Genomic DNA, 24,515 nt, shown 5'->3' with positions numbered 1-24,515 from the left:
GATCATTTTAAGCCACTTGTTGTATAATGCCAGCGTGACTATAATATCATCACATTGCAATTTAGGCATGGGACGATAACCATTTTCAAGGTTTACTGTATTTTGGAAAAGTCAAGGTTTTAAAACCGCCAAAGCTTTCTGTTATACCGTACCTTTTTTTTACAACAATTTTTTTTTTTTCATTGGGCAACAGTATCTCCAGCTGAAAAGGACCCTCCACATCAAAAGCTATAGCTCCAAAATATTTTCAATGTTTCATAAAATAAAATATATTGTGTTAAAAAAGTTGTTGTTTTTTACCCAGACATTAAAAAAAAAACATATTTTAGAGCTGTAACCACAATATCGTGAAACCGTGATATTTTTATCCAAAGTCAGAATGTTATATCAGCCCGTGCCTAGTGCAAGTACACGCTTACAAAGACCACATCATATTTTATTCTTAAGAATATTTACATTAACTATAGTCATTTTCTGTAACAGAGATATCTGGTACCAAATCTATTTTCAGTTGTCAGACAGCCACAAGAAAATACACCAACTAAATTATAGTAAATATTGTTTGTTTTTTTAACCATATTGACACCGACAACTCAGAGATCAACTAAAATGTTGCAAGAATTGTTTTTTATGTATGGGCAATATATTGCATCACCAAAAATGATTGAGGTCATGTCCATCTGTTGTGCGATAAGTCAATATATTGATTATTGTGACAGGCCTAACAGCAGCATATGGTTCTTTTAGTTTTAGTAAATTAAACTATCACAAAAATGAATTCATTTGTCAGATGTTTTTTGCAAAACAAACCCAAACAATTCCTTTGTGCCAATTGTAAGTACTTGCTTTAACATATAAATATGCAAAAACATTGCTTACCACAAGATAAGAATGCATGTTGTTAATACAAAACAACATTATATGCACATAACAGAATATGAAGCTCACTACACAAACACTCAAACATCTGGATAGGTAGGTCACTTCAGAGAAAATTAGGGCAGCCAGCTTGAATTTAAGTGAGTCACAATGCCTCAAAAAAAGAGGAATTAAAACAGTCTGGTGGGATCTGATATACAAACAGCAGGCAGAACAGTCTTTGCTGATATTAAGTAAAAAAAACAACGTTTCACTTGCATTATATAAACGCTGAAATATCTAGGCATAATATTAGTTCACAGAAGCTGTCTGGCATTTAAGAAATCAGCCCACACACAAGCCAAGAAATAAATATCACAATCCAGAGTGGACATTTTGTTCAAGAACAAATCAACGTTCAAATTCTCAGTCGATGCTCAGTGGCCTTCCATGCAATTTCAATCTAATTTGGCAAAATTACAGTGAAACACATTAGGGGAGTGGATGGAATTTAAATATTTACCGCATTGTGGGTCTGTGTCTGTCCAACCAGTATCAGGATGTTTGAGCAGATGATTGAAAGGCAGAAGTTGATCAGAATGATCGATCTCTCCGACCTGATGTACCTGAAAATGCACAACAAAAGTTGCATTCCTCCAAAAGTGCAAGGCATTATTTGTAATATCACTGCACATCTATGCACTTACCTCCACAGAACAGCGTACACCACGGCCAGTGTGATCAAGGCCAGACAGGACAGACCACAGCCCACTATTAGTGTCACAGATGGAACCCCTGAGTACTCCATAGCCTGTGAATGGCACACAAGAGCTTCAGTGAGCGATTTTCAAGCCCTTGAACCACTAATAAAAGCCCATTTCAGTGCCTGGTAATAAAGCACATTACAGGACGCTTGCTTATTGCAGTAAGGCCATTTATACTCCTCAGATTTAAAGGATTAAAGCTGGTCTTTTTTGGTCTGTAATACATTTTTTCCCGCTAATCAACCATCCCTTTCATATGAATAAAATGTATTTAGCTGCTATTCAAATGCACAATGCTCATTATCAACAGGTAGGTGCTTAATACCACAAAGGAAAATGTTTTAAAATACAAAATTTCTCTTCAGGCAAATCAGGTCATCTCAGTAAAGCCTGTGCAGATATTAACAGCTCTTTTAATAACTGAAAAACTATAAAGATTGCTGTTCTGTTGGTTTCATAAATGTATACTGGTAACACTTCCCAATAATGTTGCATTAGTTTATGTTAGATACTAATTAATAGTTAAGTATTCCCTAACATGAACACTGAACAATAAACTAATCAAATGAACAATAAACAATAAAAATGAACAAAACATATATTATAGCAAGTATTGGGGTTGCATGATATTGGAAAAAAAACTGACATCGCAATATTTTAATTTACTGCAATACATATTGATATATATATTTCAGATTGATTGGGATGATTCTGTAAGTACATTCTGTAATATGATTTTTAAAATGTTTTCCAGTACTGAACTGTAGCATCCGCTGTTTAAAACATATGCTGAATAAGTTGATGGTTCATTGCGTTGTGGCGACCCCTAATGAATAAAAGGACTAAGTCAAAGGAAAATGAATGAATGAATGATTCAAAAAACGACAAGCAAAAGTTAAATACGACAAATACAATTAAACAATGATTTATGATTTTTCTGGGGAGTCAAACAGTATTCAGAACCAAAAACTAAATCAACGTATAATACAAATAGGGTATTTATTAAAAGCTCTAAGGGCAAAATTTAAATGACTCCGCTATGTTAACTGTAATCTGGTCTGGTCTTGTGCAGCCCTAGTCAGTATTCATGTTTGTTAAAATTACACTGTAAAAAACCCTGGTTTCCTTCGTTTTTTAGGTTAAATCAATTAACCTTATGAGTTCACTGAATATATGTTAAACCGACTTAAAACAGCTTGCGTAACTTATAAAATTAAGTTAGAACATGATTAACTTAGTTTAATAAGTTACAATGAGCTAAACAAATATGCTGTCATAACTAACTGATCATATAATTTTTTACAGTACGGTTAATGGAAATAAAGTTAGATCATGTTTATTGACAGTGGATTAGCTAATGTTAACAAGCATGAATTTGATTTAAATCATGCATTAATTAATGTGCACTATGACTAACAAATCCTATACAAGTATTGTTAACTGTTAGCACATTACGTTGTTAGTAAATGCATTAGCTATAATGAATCCTTATTATAAAGTGCGACCTTAAACAGCTCAAAACATGCACAATTAAAGTAGGCTTAGAAGTAGTATAGCTAATAATTCAATAATGATTATTAAAAAAAAAAAGGTGATGAGCAATATCATTTTAAATATTGAATTAAAATTATGTCAATAAAGTTCTCTTTTTCTTGATTTGACTTTGGTGTTTTAGGTTATTAACATAAATTAGGCATTCTGGTTGAGGAGAGTTCCTTTACTTGCACATCACACACCACCAATCATTTATGTATGTTGCGATTACTGTCCTAAACCAACTAGGATCATAACAAATTGGTTTTTAAAATTAAGATTTTGATTATAATTATAATATTTTGAGGACTTTCCTCAAAATAATAAGTGTTTCTATTTTTCCGATTAATTTCAAGAAGACAACTATTTTGCGAAGCACAAGCTAACAATGTTTGTGATTATGAACAACAATGTTCATACAAAAACTTCCTATCTCATTCAACTCTAGAAGTAAACAAATAAAGAACAACAAAGTTCAGTAAGTGTTAAAACTGTTTCTGAATCTATGATTGCAATAATACATTTAATTAATATGATAACAAATACCTTTGTAATGTTTCAAGCAGCATAACGACTTGAATTTGAATAGGTAAAATAACTGGAAGCGGATGATACCAAAATCACAGCAGATTGAAGTAAAGAAGGCCCTGAATCTCTCTTATGTTAAAAATAATGTGAATAATTTCATTCATTTTCGGCTTAGTCCCTTTATTAATCAGGGGTCGCCACAGTGTAATGAACCACCAACTTATCGAGCATGTGTTTTTGCCCTTCAATTAAAATAATGTAAATGACTATAATGCATCACTGGATTTACAAATATTTTATTGGAATACATATTGTACAGGCATCTGCTGCGCAAAACATATGCCAGGTTGGTTGGCGGGTCATTCCACTGTTGCAACCCCTGATAAATAAAGGACTAAAGAAAAGAAAGAAAATGAATATGAATGAACATATTGTACAGATATATTGCCTTTCTGTCACCTTAAACCTTTGCTCGTATTACGTGCACAGGCCTCACAATGCCCATCCCATCTAGTCCATTTATTTATGCCCTTTCCCCCAGAATTCCATCTGACAACCACCCTCAATCCAGCTCCCAGGAGTCACAAGTCATTGTGACATATCAGCCGTGCATTGCAATGATAGGAGTTATCAAACTTTGGCCCTGCTGCATCACTGAGATGCAGACAACACCATCATTTTCACACGGGAGCCATTTATTCACTGACTGGTCACATGGGTAGAGAAAAAAATGGCCGCCTCTTATTCTGTTGGGCAAAACAGCCATGTTCTGTTGAATCTACTAATAAAGAGACCACAGCTGATGGCATTATATCACAATTATATACAATTGTGACGTAAAAGGCAGATTCATATCACACATTTATATGCATCTACACCAATGAGTAGGGTAGTTTAATACAGGATAAGTCAGTCCTTACATAACATTAAAGCCATAATTTTTATGCACAATTTAAGAATATCTGCATAATGTCTCACTGATAAAAACTATTGTATTAATGCAAATAGCAAAATGAATGTCATTGATGGACAGGCCACAGCTGATTTCAAATGTGAACATATGCGAATGCTTTGAGCAACATTTAGGTAGGGAAAAAGGGTTCATACATACATAGGCTACATACACACATACATAACTTACATGCATACCTTAATAGCAAATATAAGTCTATTAACACACATTTTAAGATTTTAATAAATACTTAATGGCAATTAGTTAAACACAAGAGATTCTCTCACATTCAGCTTTTCACAGGTAGATTTCAATCACCGCCAACTATGACATAATTATAACATCAATTTGAAATCCACACATGCCACACACACACACGTTTTTAATCAATACAGCATCTCTTGAGATCTTCCGCTAAGATAATTCCAATACTTACTATTTCTCTGGGTTGTTGAGCCAAAATGGCGAAGGTAGATACCCGATCACATAAGCATTTGGTGTGGGATGCATCGGTGAGCACAGTTCTGCATCCTTTAGAGCTCCAGCTGCCCCAAGAATCGTTCCTACACAACACAGACAAGATTAAATCGCTTTAACAAGCTTTTTGCCTGGGCATCCGTCCCTCTGAATCCTCAACAATACGCTCTCATCTCATCCGCTTCACTTCTTACAGAAGCGACAGAAAGTAAACGCAACGCATTTTAGTGCAGATCGTACTGAGTGCGACTGAAGCGCTGAGGCTCTGAACGACTCACTGCTCACAGACACACTCACGCCACACAACATAAAACCCGAACCTTTGCTTCCTTTGACGCTTTTCCTCTCGCACTTCTTCAGGTTTCTCTTATCTCAAGCTATCGATATGTATTTCCTCTCGCTTTTCTAATTAGCGCTTTTTGGACGCTTTCCTGAGGGGAAAAAACAGCTTAGAAACGGCGGACGGCATCAGATTGATACTCTCTTGCCTCCTGCTTCGCGCTACAGCGGAGGGGGGAGATGCTTCAGAAATACTTCGCTTCTCTTGTACGTTCATCCTCAGTATTGCATTTATCCTTCAAAATCTTACGCAAATTCGCTTTTATAGCTTTAGACTTCACAGTATGCTTTTCTAGAGACGTAGACATCACGGAGAAACCGAGTGAAACCGTTAACCTCCCCGTGAAAACGTACTGGATGGTAGCAGCCAATTTCTCCTTCCCTGGCTAGCAAAATGATAGAATAGATTTCTCACCTATTTATTAATGCTCACATCTCGGCTGATATTGCAGTGATTACATTTAAATATCAAGCTGTCGCATCTTTTGCATAACTCTGGTTTATAATTAAACACTTTAAGTTTAAGCAAATAAGCGAATGGACATGATCAGGTTTGTATTTGCCCAGCGTTAACGTTCAATGTTTGATGACATTGTTTTTATTGTGTAAATTATTCAAATCTGAACCTCTGGTGTAATAAAAAGTACCAGTTGAATATAGTAACTAGCGTAGTACAAAAAGCAACAGTGAATTACAGTGCCTCCAAACGATGCATAACAAATACAGCCTTTTTTTCTGGAGGCTGTGTGACATGACACCCTTAGTAACTTTTCCCGGAGGAAGACTATGGAGGATTGTCTGCACATCTCCATAATTAAACCACGGCAATTGCTCCCTTTTCAAGCCTTAATTAAGTTTTAAAACTCCCTTTTTCATATGCATGAATGACATGCATAATCAGTTTAATTAAAAAAGGCAGTACATAATGGCATAGGACCATATATATTCATATATGAAAATGTATAATTCATAATAAAAATTCCTTGAATACCTTAATGTACATTAACTAATGATCTGTAATGATCCAAGGGCATTTCATGCATACTAATTGACCCTCGGTTTTGGATCATATTTAGCAGCAGATTGCTACGTACAGTATGTGTATAATATAAATCAGACTGGATTGATTCATTCGTGGAAGACAAAGTACGGCCCTGTCCTGTCTAACCACATCGACAGCAAGCTTTTACCAAACGACTCAAGGCGTTTATTAGGACGTCGTGGAATGGATTGCTGTGGGTTACTGTGTCAGCAAACCTACAGTATTTGATTTGAAGCAATCAATATGCAGTCAATTCATCCAATTATTGATTGCATGACATCACAGAAGCAATATTATTTTGTTGCAATTATCAAAACAAAAAGGATGGCATATATATTTGTATATGTAGTTGCTCTGGTAATTTCAGTTTGCACCGTTTGTTTCAAAATGTTGAATATGTTTTCTACCAGAGAGAAGGCAATTTATTTTCTGTTTAGTTGCATCTGTTCTCTTGTTACTCACTTGGCTCTTCCGGTCTGGGAAGAATTTGAAAGACACACAGTCTGTGGAGGAGTCTGTGGGTGTATGAATTATGCTAGGCTCAAGATAGACTCAGTTTCTAGGCAATTGTATGAGGAGACACTAATGACTTATAATAGCTGAGATGTGGCGCTGTCCATGGTACTGAACCCCTGCTTTTAGGCTTGCAGTATTAACAAAAATTTGATAATAATATTGACATTTTAGGATTTATCTGGAATGGTTACTAATATGAAACTTTGTCAAAGAACCATCTTCTCTTACACTTATGATTATTCAGTAATAATTTTTTGTTTTATATCAATTGTACTAATAGGATGCCAGGTTGCTGGCAGAAATTCACTTATTATAATGCAAGCTTTATGCTTTGAACTACAGGAACGTTGTTTTCAGAGGTCTATTCATGTCTGCTTTGTGGTTATTTTTGGACTGTTCGATTTATACATAAGCTTTGAGTCCAAACAATAATCCTTTGAATGTATTTATACATAGCTACTCAGCATTACAATTCAGTGCTGCATGGAAAAAAGAATACTGGACGTCTGAAAAAAATACTCAAAGCCAGGCGTCTTTAATACTATATGACTCCAGCATCAAGAAAATGATGTATATATCACATATACACTACAAATGATGATCAAATGCTTGTCAGTTTGCTTAAAGATTGAAATTAGAAGGTGGAACAGTTTGTTTGTTATTTTGTTTAGTAATTGTACATTACTATATAAATGTGTGAAATATTAAACCAAATTAGCATTGTATGCAAATTTTTTGCAAACTTTACACCATATTTCTCACTCGATTGAATGGGCATTATCAGTGGTTATTAGCTGATAGATAGGGGCAAGTAGGGGCCTTCTGTGGCTACTGGAAAGCCCAGAAGACTTTTATGATCCATCCACATAGTTAATCAGCTATACTAATAGAGAAGACTCCAGATCCAGATTTGTTTTTACATTATTGTAATGGATGGGTTTAGGGTTGGGGTAGGGGTAGACGCTAATAAAACACAATAAATGGGAATTTTAATAAAAAATACAGTATAAAAAATTATTGTGGTTAATCAGCTATCCTAATAGACAAAACTCCAGATGCAGATCTGTTTTTACATTACTGTGATGGTTGGGTTTAGAGTTAGGGTATGCCTTTCATTTATATTTCATTTATTTATAACCTTTTTAAACACATTTTAATCTGTTTTAATATTATTTGTTTATATTTTTTTATACTTGTCTCTTTTATTCCTGTTTATGTAAAGCACTTTGAATTGCCACTGTGTTTGAAATGTGTTATATAAATAAACTTGCCTTGCCTTGGGGTAGGGGTGGACATTAATAAAATACAATTAGGGGAAATTTAATAAATTATATGAATATTTCTTGTTCACTTTAGACCATAGCTGTATAAAATATTTAGCTAATAAACCATGTGGATAGATGTTAGCCTTCTGAGCCTACCAGTAGGCGCAGAAGGCCCCAACTGGCCCAAATCTACCAGATTTAATAACCACTGATATCGTCCATTCAATCGAGTGATAACATTCAAAGCAGGTGTTTCTTCTACATTTTTTTCTATATTCATTTCTAAGCATCACTATTTTAACATCCTGCGATGTAATTAATTAATTAATGCAACGTCTCAATTCTTCTCAATTAATTCAAATTCTTAAAAGGCCATAATAATGACTAAATAAGCAAACGCAACAATGCCACATAAAGATATCTGTATTTTGCATGTATTTGAGTTAGATTTCAAGAGTACTATATACAGTTCTCAGCAAATAGGTACACCTATATGTATTATCTTTCTATGTCTAAGGATGTTTGGTGACTAAAATATTATTTTAATAAGTATATCTGTTTAATAAATCTGTTTTGTTCAAATGCACCAAAACATATCATCGATATTTACTGAGAACTGGATACAAATACTGACTTATGCTAAGCACTGTATACAGCAATGAAAGAAAGAAAGAAAGAAAGAAAGAAAGAAAGAAAGGAAGAAAGAAAGAAAGATAGAAAGAAAGAAAGAAAGAAAGAAAGAAAGAAAGAAAGAAAGAAAGAAAGAAAGAAAGAAAGAAAGAAAAGATTAAGCGAATAAAGCAAATAAATAATAAAAAAAAAAAATGTTGATTTGAATATGACAAACACCACATAAGAAAATTGCTCTTCTGAAAACAGCTAGTGGCAAGCCATTACAGGAACTTTGCTATTCCAATCATCACCTCTATCCCGTTTTATGAGGAAAAAATGGAGATTTATGTCAAAGCTTGGCCGTCCTGTGCTTTTTCATACAGGTGAAAATTGATAGAGTTGTAAGTATTCAAGCGAGAGTCTGCATGACCGATGCAGAGATAAGCAACATTTGGCCTTAGAGAGAGAAAGATTCTGCCTTTAAATCAGGATAACTTATCATTTTCGCAACGCTGGGACATACACCAGACCTACCCTGATAGCTTTCGAGAAACCGCTCATCAGTTGTGCTGAGAGGGGGAGAAATAATTTGAATCTGATTATATACAAAAGCTATCCCGAAGCCATGTTTAGGGTAACGTAAGCCTTTTAAGTGAACAAGGTTTACAAGCAAACAGGATTGTAATGGTGACTTCAGGTATTCACAACACATTTTCCTCCATTTTTCCTTCTGTTACTCATTACCATAATTGCTTTCAGTGCTTCTGTGCACCAAAACTGAAGGTTTTCTGAGGCAGAGATTGATAAACTTTATTGTTTTCCCTTGTAAAGAACAATCGACAACAACCATTCATGTTCATGAATGAGAAATTCACTCTAGTTAACCTCAGTTTGTCCTCCAACCTCATGTTTTTTCCAAATCTGTGTATGCTTTTCTCTTTTTTGTTGTTGTTGTGGAACACAAAAGACAAAGTTCAATTGACTGTGCTGGTCTTGTTTTATTTGCTATTACAATGAAAGGGAAACTACAGCTTTCATGTTTCAAAAGAATGCAGAAGCACCATGAAAGTGGTCAGTAAAGTATGTGAGTTATACAGCTGGATGAAAAATATTAATATCTAAAGAACAGACAAAACGCGTAAGTCATTATTCATTAATAATCGTTCTCTCCGGTGAGCTGTGAGTCACAGAAACCGGAGCTTTGATTTAGTGAGTCATAATCAAGAATCAAATAAATCTGATTCATCACTTATAAAACACTTAAAAATAAAATGTTCCAACAGGTTTTTTTTTTCTCACAAATGGAAACATAATTTTTGGTTTAAAGACAATTTAGTAAATGGTCTTCAATATTTTTTCTTGGTATAAAAAAGTAAATAAAATATAATAATATATAGTATAATAAAAAGTATAAAATGGTAGGAAACAAACATATTAACACATGTTAATGATGCAAATCATTTTTAAAAAAATATTCTTTTTTGTATTAGAAGGTTTTATGGATGTTAAATGTTCCACATGTAATCATCAATGCCAATAAAAAAATAAATAGTAATAAAAAATAAAAGTATAAAATAATACAATAATAATAATAATAATAATAAAATAATGATCTACACTATCTGACAAAATTTTTGTTGCCTACCCAAGTTTTAGAAACAACAAATAATAACTTGACTTCTATTTGATCATTTGGTGTCAGAAGTGGCTTTAATGAAACGCTTATTTTACCAAAATAAAATATGATTATGTCTTGATTTTTAATTAATTAATTAGAACAAAAAGGTCTGACTTTGCTTGTTTAACAGACATAATGCACAGTATAGAATATAAAGTCATAGTGCAGTGGGCTTGAATGACTGCATCCATACATCTCTGCAAGGACTCAAATAACCTATTAATAAAGTCATCTGGAATGTCAAATAAAACTTTCTTGCAGAATTCCCAGAGTTTATCAGGATTATTTGTATTCATCTTCAATGCCTCCTCCTTCATCTTACCCCAGACATGCTCAATAATGTTCATGTCTGGTGACTGGGTTGCCCAATCCTGGAGCACCTTGACCTTCTTTGCTTGCAGGAACTTAGATGTGGAGGCTGAAGTATGTAAGGAGCACCATCCTGCTGAAGAATTTGCCCTCTCCTATGGTTTGTAATGTAATGAGTCTTGATACCTCAGGCTGTTGATGTTGCCATCAACTCTGCAGATCTTTCAAACATCCCCACACTGAATGTAACCCCAAACCATGATTTTTCCTTCACCAAACTTGACTGATTTATATAAGAATCTTGGGTCCATGCGGGCTCCAAAAGGACTTCTGCAGTATTTGTGGTGATTGGGATGCAGTTCAACAGATGAATCTACATTCTGCCACTTTTCCAAATGATCAACTAAAAGTCAAGTTATTATTTGTTGCTCTTACAGTTGGGATCAACGACAAGACTTTGGTCATGTAGTGTAATATGATTCATCTAAAAGATTGAATTAATTTTCGAAAGTAATATTTATAGTGAATAATAGCTTCAGTTTTTTGAATTGATGATTTTCCATTCCCCTGCTTTGCCAATTTTAATTAGAATGCATGTCTATAAAGGACTTTGACTATTAATTTCTTTGCTGCTTTTGTGGCCTCTTTTTTCAAGCTCGATGGGTCTCCAGCCATTATAAATTAATGGAAAAAAGACTGTAAAAAGGTGTCAAAATGTTCCTTTTCTGTTCCACAAAAGAAAGTAAGTGCATTCAAAGTTCAGAACAAGATGAGTGGAATCTGTCTGAATTATTCCTTTAAATGTCAAAGGTTAAAAAATATGAAATTTCTTCCTCACAGAGAGCTTGTATCATTTTTGTACCCCGAGAAAGTTTTTTGTGTATGCATTTATACTTCTTTCCATACTATTAATAACTGTTTTGTCACTAAAATGCATTGTGTGTTACTGGTAAACTTGTTTGGGTTTTGTAAAATCAATCTTCTCTCTCGATTGGCCATGAAAATGACTCCTCAGGGAGTCGAATAAAGCTAAAGACGATGAGATGATGTTGTACACACATAAACACTTCTGAGAAGAAACGCTTAGAGTTATGATCCGAATGTCACTGAAATCAGCAGCTGTTTCCCCTCGATGTTTGAGAAAATCTCTTGGGGCTAATTAAAATTGCACCTCAAAATATGCACAATCATGCCAGAGAGAGCTGATAGAGTTGTGCATTTGTGTTCCGTAATTGTTTGCTTGCAAAGAGCAATTTTGATTTTGTGCGGAGAGAGCAAACAAGTTAACGAATAAATGCATTAATGAACATGCCTCCACGTAAATAACCACGCAAATAGATTACAGACTAAACTCGACAGCAAATGTATTCAAATTCGTCATGAATAGGCATGAAATCTGCATTATTTGAGTCCAATAAGAGCAGCTCTGAATGTGAAGCCTGTTTATATGCTGGAGCGTTTGAGGGCAGAGACCCTTCCTTCTTTATAAGCTGCCTATAATAATAACACAAGGCTAAAATCCATCCCAGTGGCTCAAATTACACACAAGGGGGCAGATTCGGGTGGCCCCTTCATTCAATGGAAATTCAATTTGGTAAATACGATTTCTCTGTGTTTCTTATCGGTCAGCGCACAGAGAGGTCTGGCTCATATTGCTTCTGAAGCAGCGTGTAATTTTCATATTTGAAGATGATTAAGATGAAATAGAAGCCGTTTTCAATTTGCAGCACGGACCGGAGAAGACCCGACTAAATAAGTAAATAATTAAATGACTGGAATTACACAGATATCATGTAATTATTGAGAAAGATCATAACAAAACAAGCCATAACAACTCAACAAGCGTGTTAATGGGAAGTTCATTCATAAATTAAAACTCTGTTATTATTGTGACGGGTATGTATGGCTTTTTTATTTGCATTTTTATTTATGTGTTTCATCCTGTGTGCATCAAATATAAGTTAATTCACTGACATTTACTTTAAAAAAAGATGAAAATATCTTGTTATGGCATGCCAAAATCATCATTTTTATGGTATGGAATACTCTGAAGTAAATGTTGTTTAAATACAGTAATACAGTAAAAAAGAAACTATATATAAAAAGAATTTTAATATATTTTAAAATGTATTTCTTTGCAATCAAAGCTGCATTTTCAATAACCGAAATTATTTTAATATGCTAATGTGGAGCTTAATGAACATTATGCTGCTTATTATATATGAAATAGGGCGACACAGTGGCGCATTAGGTAGTGCTGTCGCCTTACAGCAAGAAGGTTGCTGGTTCGAGTCTCGGCTGGGTCAATTGGCATTCTGTGTGGAGTCTGCTTGTACTCCTCCGGGTGCTCTGGTTTCCCCCACAGTCCAAAGGCATGTGGTACAGGTGAATTGGGTAGGCTAAATTTTCCATAGTGTAGGAGTGTGAATGAGTGTGTATGACTTTGTCCCAGAGATGGGTTGCAGCTGGAAGGGCATCCGCTGCGTGAAACGTGCTGGATAAGTTGGCGGTTCATTCTGCTGTGGTGACCCCAGATTAATAAAGAGACTAAGCCGATACAAAATTATTGAATGAATATATATGACATATATAATATTTATATGATTCTTTAATAAGTAATTAAAAAGGTAATTGAAATACAATTTTAATCATGCAATTAGTGATTAGTAAAGTAACCTCATCAACCCTTTCAATGACATCGAAACAAATAGTAACACAGGACATGGCCCATATATAGTAAGGTCCACTATATGCAATATGGTCTATACACCTACACAATTGATTTGAAATGAAACGAACAAGATGTGCCTTAACTGCAGACTGTCAGCTTTAATTTGAGAGCTGACAGTAACTGATTCTAAATGCAAATAGCACACTTGAAATGAACTCTGGACCTTTTATCTGCTCATTGTCATTAGGATAATGATTGAATAACACACACCTGGTCATGGAACATCTGAGAAGCCAACTGTCCAATTACGTTTGGTCCCTTAACAAGTGGGAGGCGCATACACAAACTGTTATATATCCTACAGCAATCACCTGATTTGGATGAAAAACAAACTTCAAATTAAAGCTGACACTCTGCAGTTAAAGCACATCTTGTTCATTCAAATCCATTTTGTTGTTGCAAACATGTTAAAACTGTGTCGATGTCCAAATATTGGACTTAACTGTATGTTACTAATTATTAAATTATGTAAAAGTTGTTAGCATTGTGGTCAAACTTGACTCACATTTCCAGAAAACATCCCTTCCAAAGCACCTGTCACCACGCAGCCTAGCTGAAAGAAATATGTGCGTTATTAATTGCACGAGAGGGAACAAAGGCGAAAAGGCTGCCAGATCCAAATGGACTCGGATGAAAAGCAAAGACGAGACCCCATGTCTCTGAAGAGGGAATCTGAGCAATAGACACAAGCACAAGTGACAATAGAGAAAATTAGATTCTCTAAGTCCAGCACACAATGTTTGTTTCAGACAAAGAGATTTCTCAGGATACTGACAGAGGAGGGAGTAGTTTAGTGGTTAAAGACCTGAACCCAAAGATTTTAGCTGCAATCCCCATAAGGGTCGGTCCATTTCAGATGTGCCTTCGATAAAAAATGAGCTTTCCTAGTGGATGTTCCCTGTAGATGATGGACTGTGGGTCACTTTAAATAGGAAAACTACAAGAAGAAAATATCAAGAACAAGTATATGTACAGCTCTGGAAACCACTTTTAAATTCTAGTTTACTGGATTTATTAGGTATGAGTTAGAGTAAAATAATAATATTTGTTTTATTCTATGAAGGTCTGTTGTTATTTTTATAATAATTATTAAATTCGAATACAAATCAAACAAGAAAGTGAAAAGAGGTCTTATTAGACCTCTTTTAAAGAGGGGTTATTCTGGGAAATATATATATTTTTCTGAAGTTAAAAAAACAAACAAACATTAGTTTTGTGATGTACTGCCGAGTTCAGACTACATGATTTTAGCCCCAATTTTGACTCGCCAACAGGAGAAATGTCGACAAAGGTCTGAAATCACAGGCAAATCGGTGCTCGTTTAAGTGAGTAACAATCATACGGTGTAAACTATCAAAGATACAATCTGAGAGAAACGCCAATGAGTCGCCAACACCCAAGAGATATCTAGCATGCTAAATATCTGGACCTTCAAAATCATGTCGTGTGAAATGTGTTCTGATTGAAAACAACATTGACGATCTCCTACAGCCAATGAGAAAGCAGCATCCACTAGTATGGGTATCTGCAGGTCAGCAGGAGGTTGGGAGGGAAGGTAAAATCGGTCTATTTGGACCCAATAAATGGAGGAAAAACTAGTGGAAATTTGGGAAAAGCAACTGTGTCTGTTTGACAAGTCATCTGAGCAATATCACAACCAGGTCGAAAAAGAAATAACTTAAAAAAAGTAGCTAATTCTCTTTAATACCCAGGTGAGCAAAATTAGTATATTTTTTCACCCCACTAAAGCCTTCTTTTTCATCATAACAGTTGTAGTTAACAACAAAATATATACTAGCCTACGTTATCTATGTATACCTCACGTTGTTTCCATAATACTTTTCACGTGTGTTTGGTTGTGAGATGTAGATTGCGGAACAAGACAAAGGTGTCTGCAATTCTTACTATTGTACAGTCATGCAGTGCCCCCTGTCGCCGCTCCATCCTGCAGTATAAACACAGCAGCAACGCAATGCTATGCCAGACAATCATGCAGTGTGAAAACATCTGTAACACCACTACTTTGAAAATTGTGCAGTCTGAACTCAGCATAAAACACACTTATTAATAGCTTATTTTGTGCTATAAATAAATAAACAATGATTAATAAAATAAATAAAACTAAATTATAATGTAAACCTGGAAGAAATGCAATCAGTAATTTAAAGAATAGAACAAAGTTTGGTTTGAAATGTAAAACATATGGTAATGCTATTCTATAAACATGGTTTATCAATGAGAAAAAAAGACATTTAAAATGTATTACACTATGCCATGTCACTTAGCAGGCACACCAATATTATTTATCTTTTTTAAATTATTATTTTGAAAATTATTATAAATATGGCTGCATTTGTATCAAAATAGAGGAAAATTTGTAATATTGTAATCTATTTCTAATTTAAAACTTTATTCAATAATTTACTTTATTTTAAGCTTAATCTCTTTATTAATCAGGGGTCGCCAAAACGGAATGAACCGCAAACTTATCCAGCATATGTTTTATCAATGACTGTAAAAAATATGGACGACGCGACAGCCCTTTTTCCCACTGAACGCCTTGAGGGCAAAACGCCTGCTTGACGGGCACAAACTGTCACAAAAGACTGCTGAAATTGGAGCCAGACATGTGCAGAAGGATTGTCTGATGGAGCCAGAGGAGGAGCCGCGAAAATGAGCAGAGTCGAGCTTCCAATCAAACGCTTTATGTAAAATCAACTACGCCCCCCGAACTTCTCAGCATGCGTTTGCTGTCATATCAACACAAATGGATGTAATAACGTTAACAAATATGAGGGTTTTATATATTCAATCGCGCCAGCTCCAGGCCGCAACACATAACTTACTCGCGGCGTCGTGGGCTGATTCCGGCTCGCATGCGGCAGCGCCTGCTCGCTCGGCCGCGGCATCTGGCTCGATTGACTCGGGCTGGAATTGGGTAGTGAGTCCAGGCATCCGGAGTAGGTCCAGCAGAGGTAACATTAGTCAGTCTGAGCTCTAAGAGATAAGTCTCCGGCAGGCGAGAATCTAGCCGGAACTGTGTTTTGCTATCTGGGTGGCTAGGCGTGTATCAGCAAACTAATAAAGCCCGAAAAAAGCCCTGAACTTAGCGAATAAACAGTGTTCCACCAGGATCATGTATGTCAGAAACTATAGTTTACTGCTGAACTCATTTTGTCATGGTAAAATAACACAGAAATCGAATAATAACATTTCAGTCTACTTCAGTCTCCTGCCGAAGCTCAGACGCCGCGCTTTGAGAAACTGTCAATCACAGCTGTCAATCACGATGACACGCCCAGCATTAAATTACTGCTAAAAACAAACTGTTTACAAAAATGAAGATCTGCACCTATTTCAGCACAATAACCAGTGCCTTTATCGACCAGAACTATCTTTCGGGACATTTTATTGCAAGTGTAATATTTTTTTTTATTTGGGCTCAAGTCTCCTTCATTAACACGGAGGAGGCGGGCTTTATGACTTGTACTGCAGCCAGCCCCCAGGGGGCGATCTAACGGCCGAAACCTTCACTCAAACGTAGGCTTGCGGCACACTTGTGTTTTATGCAACGGATGCCCTTCCAGCTGCAACCCATTACTGGCAAACACCCATACACTTCTATTCACACACAATTCACCTATAGCGCATCCCTATGGACTTGTTGGGGAAAGACATGCAAACTGGAGAAATGCCAACGGACCCAGCCGAGGCTCGAACCAGCGACCTTCTTGTTGTGAGGCGGGAGAGCTACCCGCTGCCCCAATTTAAGACGTATTACTATATTTTAAAATACATAAAAAAATGTCATACAGTCCTCTCAAAATAATTTGAATCAAGGAACATTACTTATTAATAGCAAAGTTGAAAAACATTTTTGTTTTGATTTTTTTTCTGTATGCTGTAATAAACGGACTGTTCTTTATTCATCAGGGGTTGCCACAGCGAAATGAACCACCAACTTCATTCATTCATTCATTCATACATTTGTTCATTCATACATTTTGTTTTTGGCTTACTCCCTTTATTAATACGGGGTCACCACAGCGGAATGAACTGCCAACATATGTTTTTACACAGCGGATGCCCTTCCAGCTGCAACCCAGTACTGGAAAACATCCAAGCTCATTCACACACAAACAGTACAGTCAATTTAATTTATTAAATTCACCTATACCACGTGTCTTTGGACTGTGGGGGGAAACTGGAGCACCCGGCGTAAACCCACACCAACACAGGGAGAACATGCAAACTCCACACAGAAATGCCAACTGACCAAGCTCGGACTCAAATCAGCAACCTTATTGCTGTGAGACAACAGTGCTAACCACTAAGCCACCATGTTGCCCCCTGCGTTTACTTATTTTCTATAATATTACGAATGCTTTTAATTTCAAATTTAGTCAGTCTAATGTGTACTTGATGAATAAAAGTATAAATTAAAAAAGTACTGACTGGGAACTTTTGAACTGTATTGAGTATATACGCAGTGCTTTTTCAAATAACTTGGAAAATAAGGTTTACAGCATCCTAATATTTCCCCTCATACAATCTTCTCCAGCTATAAAAATGATTGCATCTGGGCCAACCGCAATGCTTTGCAGTGTTTGGGGATTTGTTCGTTTCATCTTTTCCTCATTCTTTAGTGACACTGAAGTAATTATTCTCAACCAGGCTCCTAAAGGGCAGTGAAAGAAGCCACAATTTCACACTGCAGCTCTGTTAACTGAAGAAGCTAAAGGTTGTGTCACAGACTGAATTAACTAGTCCTTCATTTATTCTGAGAGACACTTTCTGAGAATAACATCCAGATTTGGAAGCTTTTTTTTTTACAACTTCATTAAGAAATTCATTCATTTTCTTTTCAGCTTAGTCTCTTTATTAATCAGGGGTCACCAAAGTGGAATGAACCACGAATCTTATCCAGCATGTTTTTATGCAGCGGATGCCTTTCCAGCCACAACCCATCACTGGAAAACATCCATTCACTCACATACACTACGGACAATTTAGCTTACCCAATTCACCTGTACTGCATGTCTTTGGACTTGTGGGGGAAACCGGAGCACTCTGAGAAAACCCATGCAAACGCGGGAAGAACATGCAAACTCCACACAGAAATGTCAACTAAGCCAGCTGAGGCTCGAACCAGCAACCTTCTTGCTGTGAGGCGACAGCACTACCTACTGCGCCACTGTGTCACCCTCATTATGAAATGTTTTATAATTTATGTCAATTACAATGAAATTAAAATACTGAATTGGAAATATCATTTCAAACCATTATAAATCTGTAAAATAAGTACTGGCAGCACACTATTTTGTTTTTTTATACTGTAATTTATAAGATCAAGCAAGGCAATATATAATTCCAAATTAACAAAACTGTAAACAAAAGCCACTTTATTAAAACTCCAAAAGTAAATATTCCCTTGCCAATGAGAAATTTACTGATTATACTGTATTAATAGTAACAATAACAGAAATTGGTATTATATATGATATATACACTCAAAAAATTTATTTTGCTGCTTGTTCAATCTACTTATTTAAAAAGAGTGGTAATAACACAAATCTTATCTAATCTTTTTTGGGGGGAAACTTAATTGTTTTATGTTCAATCCACTTAAATTTGTAAAAATGATCAAGTTACAGTTTTTCTCAGTGGCTTTGGTGCATTTCTCACAACACTATTTACATTTGCACAACAGTTAATGCATTTCTCAAAACAATTAATACAAACTGCAAAACCTAGTTGATAACCTGCAAAAGCGTATCACTTGCTCAAAATGGATGGTTCATTGCTCAAAAGCAAGTGTTCATGTCAATCAAAGTGTCAGTGTCATCAAGATAAAAAAGTCCCGACACCATTGTTTATGAACAAGTTAGTCAAATGGCTTTGTCATGTTTTCATTATGACAGTTTACTCTGGACATTTTTTCCAATGCAAAAGGGTCAGATTTTGGTGACACTTCCTGAAAATGCTCAAGACATCACTATTTACTATTTGCACAGCCATTTGAAAACTTCAGTAAAGTTAGACATCACTACATTTAGTGAGGCATCTGAGTACAAGACACTGAATGTGTTTCACATTTTTATGCTCTTTGCAATTTATTGTGCAAAAGAACACATACACCCTTATTTACAACAAACATAAACTCCTATTGGGTAGAGCACAACTGTGAACAATATTGCAGCACATGTTGGAACCGAAGCTACAACATACACAGAGATTGTTCAATTTAGAAGAAATAAAAGATTTAAACATTTTTTATAAAATTTGCTTGTCAGATTTTGAAAACTCGTTCAACATTTGTGTATGTAATGACTCAGGTAATGAAATGAGGACCAGTAATGACTATTCAGCATTCACAACTTTTGTTAATTTTGACTGACATGACATAAGCAAATCATAATGTTATAAAACAGCAGAGAGTTGTATGAAAGCAGTTGATGCATGTCCAAAAGCATTTACATATTGTTTGAAGGAATGAGAAACTGCAACTATGATGTGCACAAATGACTAATTGTTTTAAGAAATGCAATAACTGTTGTACAAATGTAAATAGTGCTGTGAGAAATGCACTAAAGTGACTGAGAAAAACTGTAAATTAATCGATTTGTGTTGGGACAACATGTACAAAAAAAAAAAAAAAACTCTTTAGATGAACTCAGTTTAATTGAGGGCAGGATTTCCATCCAATAAATATGTTTAGCATACACATACAACATATTACATAATCGAATGCAATTGAGTTGGTCCAATATTTTTTTCTTTCATTTATTAATTTTCCTTCTGCTTAGTCCCTTTATTCATCAGGGGTTGCCACAGCAGAACGAACCACCAACTTATCCAGCATATATGTTTTACGCAGCGGACGCCCTTCCAGCTGCATACCAGAATTGGGAAACACCCATACACACTCATTCACACACATACACTACAGCCCATTTAGCTCATTCAGTATAGCTCATGTCTTTGGACTGTGGGGAAACACTGGAAGAACATGCAAACTCCACACAGAAAGGCCAACTGACCCAGCTGGTACTCAAACCACCGACTTTCTTACTGTGAGGTGACAGTGGTAACCACTGAGCCATGGTGTTCTCCCCAGCATGATTTTATAAAAATACATTTGTATTTTTATTTAACTCAGAGGTCTGATAATATCATATATGTCTATTATGTGTTGTACGTTTGTACATTTCGAAGTCTCTTATTTTTCTTTTATCTTCAAAGTTTTATTTGAAGTTATCCTAACTAAACAAATCATGTTTAAGTATATTTTATGAGTTACATTTCCAGTTGATTGAGACTGATCTCAGTACTAATTTTAAGACAGTTATTGCTAACTGAGCAATGCAGCTAATTGCAGTTTTGCTAATTAAGCTGCCAACACTCAAAGCCTGGCTGTTTCTGCAAGGTGGCAATCTCAAAACTCAAAGCATTACATGAAACTCTTCTAAATCTTTAAAATAAAGTGAAAATTAAACTCTAACAAGTTTTTCTGTTAACATTAAACACCTAAGATTACTTTCATTGTCAACATGTCTGCATGCTAAGAACTACAAACCCCCAAACCAGGTAGTTGAACCAACACAATTCCTTCATGTTGTCCTAACACTAAATACTTAAGGTAACTTGATGGTTTACAAATATAAGTGGACTGAACATAAAACAAATATGGCCAAAGAAATTACAAGAATTGTGTTGATTCAGCTCATTTTAAACAGGTAGTTTGAACAAGCAGCAGTAATCTTTTTTTTTTTGAGTGTAGGAATTGTGTGAAACCCAGCTTTTTTGTTTTTGTTTTGTTTTTTACTGTGTACGATGAACACTACAAGATTTGTTATTTACTTTTATGAGTTAATTGTTTGTACATAATTTGTGAGTGAATAAGATTATGCGTTTCTGTGTAAAGTTAATTTTTTTGTTACACAATAAAAACGTCTCATACACTGAAAAAAATTATTCAGAGATGACTCCTTGGATTTACTCAATTTTTTTATGTAAAGTGGTTGTAAACTATTTATCTGTGTCGAATTTAAACAAAACAAATTTATTTGAACATTAATAAACTTAATTTGTTTGTTTAAATTCAACACAAATAAATTGTTTGCAACAGTTCTGGATGCAACACTTTTTTCAGTGTAACAAATGTATTTGTATGTATTCATAATGTTGTCAAAATTATTCAAAAAGTCATCACAACAAGAATAAACACTTATGTAAATTTTTTTTGTACTATGTGTAATTATTATGTTTACATAAACACACACACATGCATATATTTGAGAAATATTTACACACATGTAATTATTTGTAAAATGTAGACATGTATGGGTGTCACGGTGGCACAGTGCGTAGCACGATAACCTCACAGCAAGAAAGCCACTGGTTCAAGCCCCAGCTGGATCAGTTGGCATATCTGTGTGGAGTTTGCATGTTCTCCCCTTGTTTGTGCGGGTTTCCTCCGGGTGCTACGGTTTCCCACACAATTTAAAGGCATGTGGTATAGATGAATTGAATAAGCTAAATTGGCTGTAGTTTATGTGTTTGAAAGAGTGTGTATGGGTGTTTTCCGGTGTTTGGTTACGGCTGGAAGGGCATCCGCTGTGTAAATCATGTGCTGAATAAGTGGGCGGTTTAATCCACTGTGGCGACCCCTGACTAAAAAAGGGACTAAGCTGAAAAAAAAAATGAATTAATGACTGAATAGACATGCATGTGTGCGTATTTATAAATACATACACTTTTAACAATTTCCAGTAGAATCTACAGTTAAGCACTGGCAGCAGTTTGCCAGTAACTTACTGTAAATCAATTACAGCACAAAAAATTCTGTATATACATTGACAGCACATTTATATTGCCATATTGTATTTACAGTATTGTATATCTTTACTGTAAAATATACAGTAATTTTCACAATGCACTTTAAAATACTGTAGCATACTGCATAAGTGTCCAGCAGTAAAATACAGTTTATATTACAGTTAAATACTGTGTAATTTACAAATACTTTTAGCAGTGTAATGTATATTGTAAATACAAATGTTACTCATGATCAGTCATTGCCATATTTATATTATTATCAAAAAAAAAAAGAAAATATTTGTCATTCTAAACTCAAACATTTGTACTTGAAATGTAGAAGGCATCTTACAATATCTTTATAAAAGAAAACAAATATAATTGTTTTGCTCAAACCCATACATATACACACATTATTTATTAATTTTAATAGTTGATTTATGTACCATAAGGCCAGTAATGGGCATTAATAAAGTAAACCAGGCTGATGTTGACAATAGGTGAGAGGAGTCTAAATATATATTTTCTACCAAATGCATTTTCGAAGAATAACACAATCAAAATTCTATTACTGCTAATGTCAACCACTGTTTCACCTCAATGCCAGCGCAAACGTGTTACCATGGATACAACGGGTGCATATTTCAACAAGCGGCAATATTTATTATTGGCCATGAAGTTATTGTATTAAAAGCTCATTTTCACAAATCAGAACACAGTCGATTATACACAAAAAACCCCTGACTTTCACTTACATGACAGAACTGTCCCACAGCGCACAGAATGGATTCATTGTTCCCTGCAAAAACAAGAGAGAAAGAACACAAACGCATTGTAATTGGACAAGCAAATCTGTGATTAGACATTTCACAGTACATACTGATAAAAAGAAGTTTCACTATGATAACCTATATGTCAATACAGAGGTCATGTTATTTAAGAAATAAACAGAAAAAAGAGAAAGAGAGAGAGAGAGAGAGAGAAAAAAGCTCCTATTGTAATCATCCGGGCCATATCTTGATGACACATTGAGGAGTGAAATAACCGGTGATGGCAAATTAATTATTGGACTAATTACTGCTATTTGTCTGTTGATTAATGAGCCTGAAACATATGACAGAGGCTTTGTGGAGCTCGTCTTTGATTGGCTGTGTAGAGATTCAAAGGGGAACAGAAGAACATGTTTTCTTTTGATTTCAGCACTGATGCACTCAGATACTTCATTTTCTCTTTAAAAGGCCATCTTTGTATTGATTTATATGGTTGCTTTTGTATCATTTACACAGTTACACAGGAAGATTTGGATCAATTTGACCACACACGCAGAGCATTAGGAAAATCACTGTTGATTTTTTCATTCATTTGTTTGTTTGTTTTTTTTTGTTCATTCTTATGTTCGTTCATTCTTACACGTTTATTTGTTTGTTCATTCTTTCATTCATTTAATCATTTATTTAGTCATTCATTTATTTATTCAGTCTTTCTTTGGTTGTTTGTACATTCTTACATTCATTCTTTCATTCGATAATATGTTCATTCATTCATTCATTCATTCATTCATTCATTCATTCATTCATTCATTCATTCGTTCGTTTATTTGTTCTTACATATGTTCATTCTAATATATGTTCGTTTACATATTTCTTCATTTATTTGTTCATTCCTTAATATGTTTGTTCATTCATTTATTCCTTTGTTAGTTTGTTCATTCTTATATGTGTTTATACTTATGTATGTTTGTTCATGTTTATTCATTCATTCGTTCACTCATTCATACATTCATTCACTTTGTTAGTTTGTTCGTTTTTGCAGTACATATGTTCATTCTAATGTTTGTTCATACATTCATTTATTCATCCATTCATTCCTTAATATGTTCGTTCATTCATTCATTCCTTTGTTAGTTTGTTCGTTCTTACATATGTTCATTCTAATGTGTGTTTGTTCATGTTTGTTGGTACATTCATTCATTCATTCATTAATTAATATGTTTGTTCATTCATTTATTCATTTGTTACTTCTTTTATATGTTCATTCTAATGCATGTTTTTTCATGTTTGTTCGTACATTCATTCATTCATTTGTTTGTTCATT

General features: G+C 34.9%; 1 protein-coding gene across 18 annotated transcripts in view; it reads right to left on the bottom strand.

Moving 5' to 3' along the window:
* The window catches only part of adgrb3 (adhesion G protein-coupled receptor B3), a 319,420-nt gene that overhangs the window by 68,058 nt on the left and 226,847 nt on the right, over positions 1–24,515 (bottom strand). For all 18 annotated transcript variants that reach the window (XM_068213097.2, XM_068213098.2, XM_073920225.1 and 15 more), the window contains 4 exons: positions 23,177–23,220; positions 5,072–5,198; positions 1,566–1,669; positions 1,382–1,484 (listed from right to left, as the gene is read on the bottom strand). In XM_068213097.2, the coding sequence (XP_068069198.1) occupies positions 1,382–1,484; positions 1,566–1,669; positions 5,072–5,198; positions 23,177–23,220 (378 nt within the window). The remainder of the gene's footprint in view (positions 1–1,381; positions 1,485–1,565; positions 1,670–5,071; positions 5,199–23,176; positions 23,221–24,515) is intronic.

This window comes from Danio rerio, chromosome 13, assembly GCF_049306965.1.
Source record: "Danio rerio strain Tuebingen ecotype United States chromosome 13, GRCz12tu, whole genome shotgun sequence".
In the NCBI taxonomy this organism is placed as follows: domain Eukaryota; kingdom Metazoa; phylum Chordata; class Actinopteri; order Cypriniformes; family Danionidae; genus Danio; species Danio rerio.
Note: the sequence above shows the minus strand (reverse complement) of the source record. Positions and strands in the feature narration are given on the sequence as shown.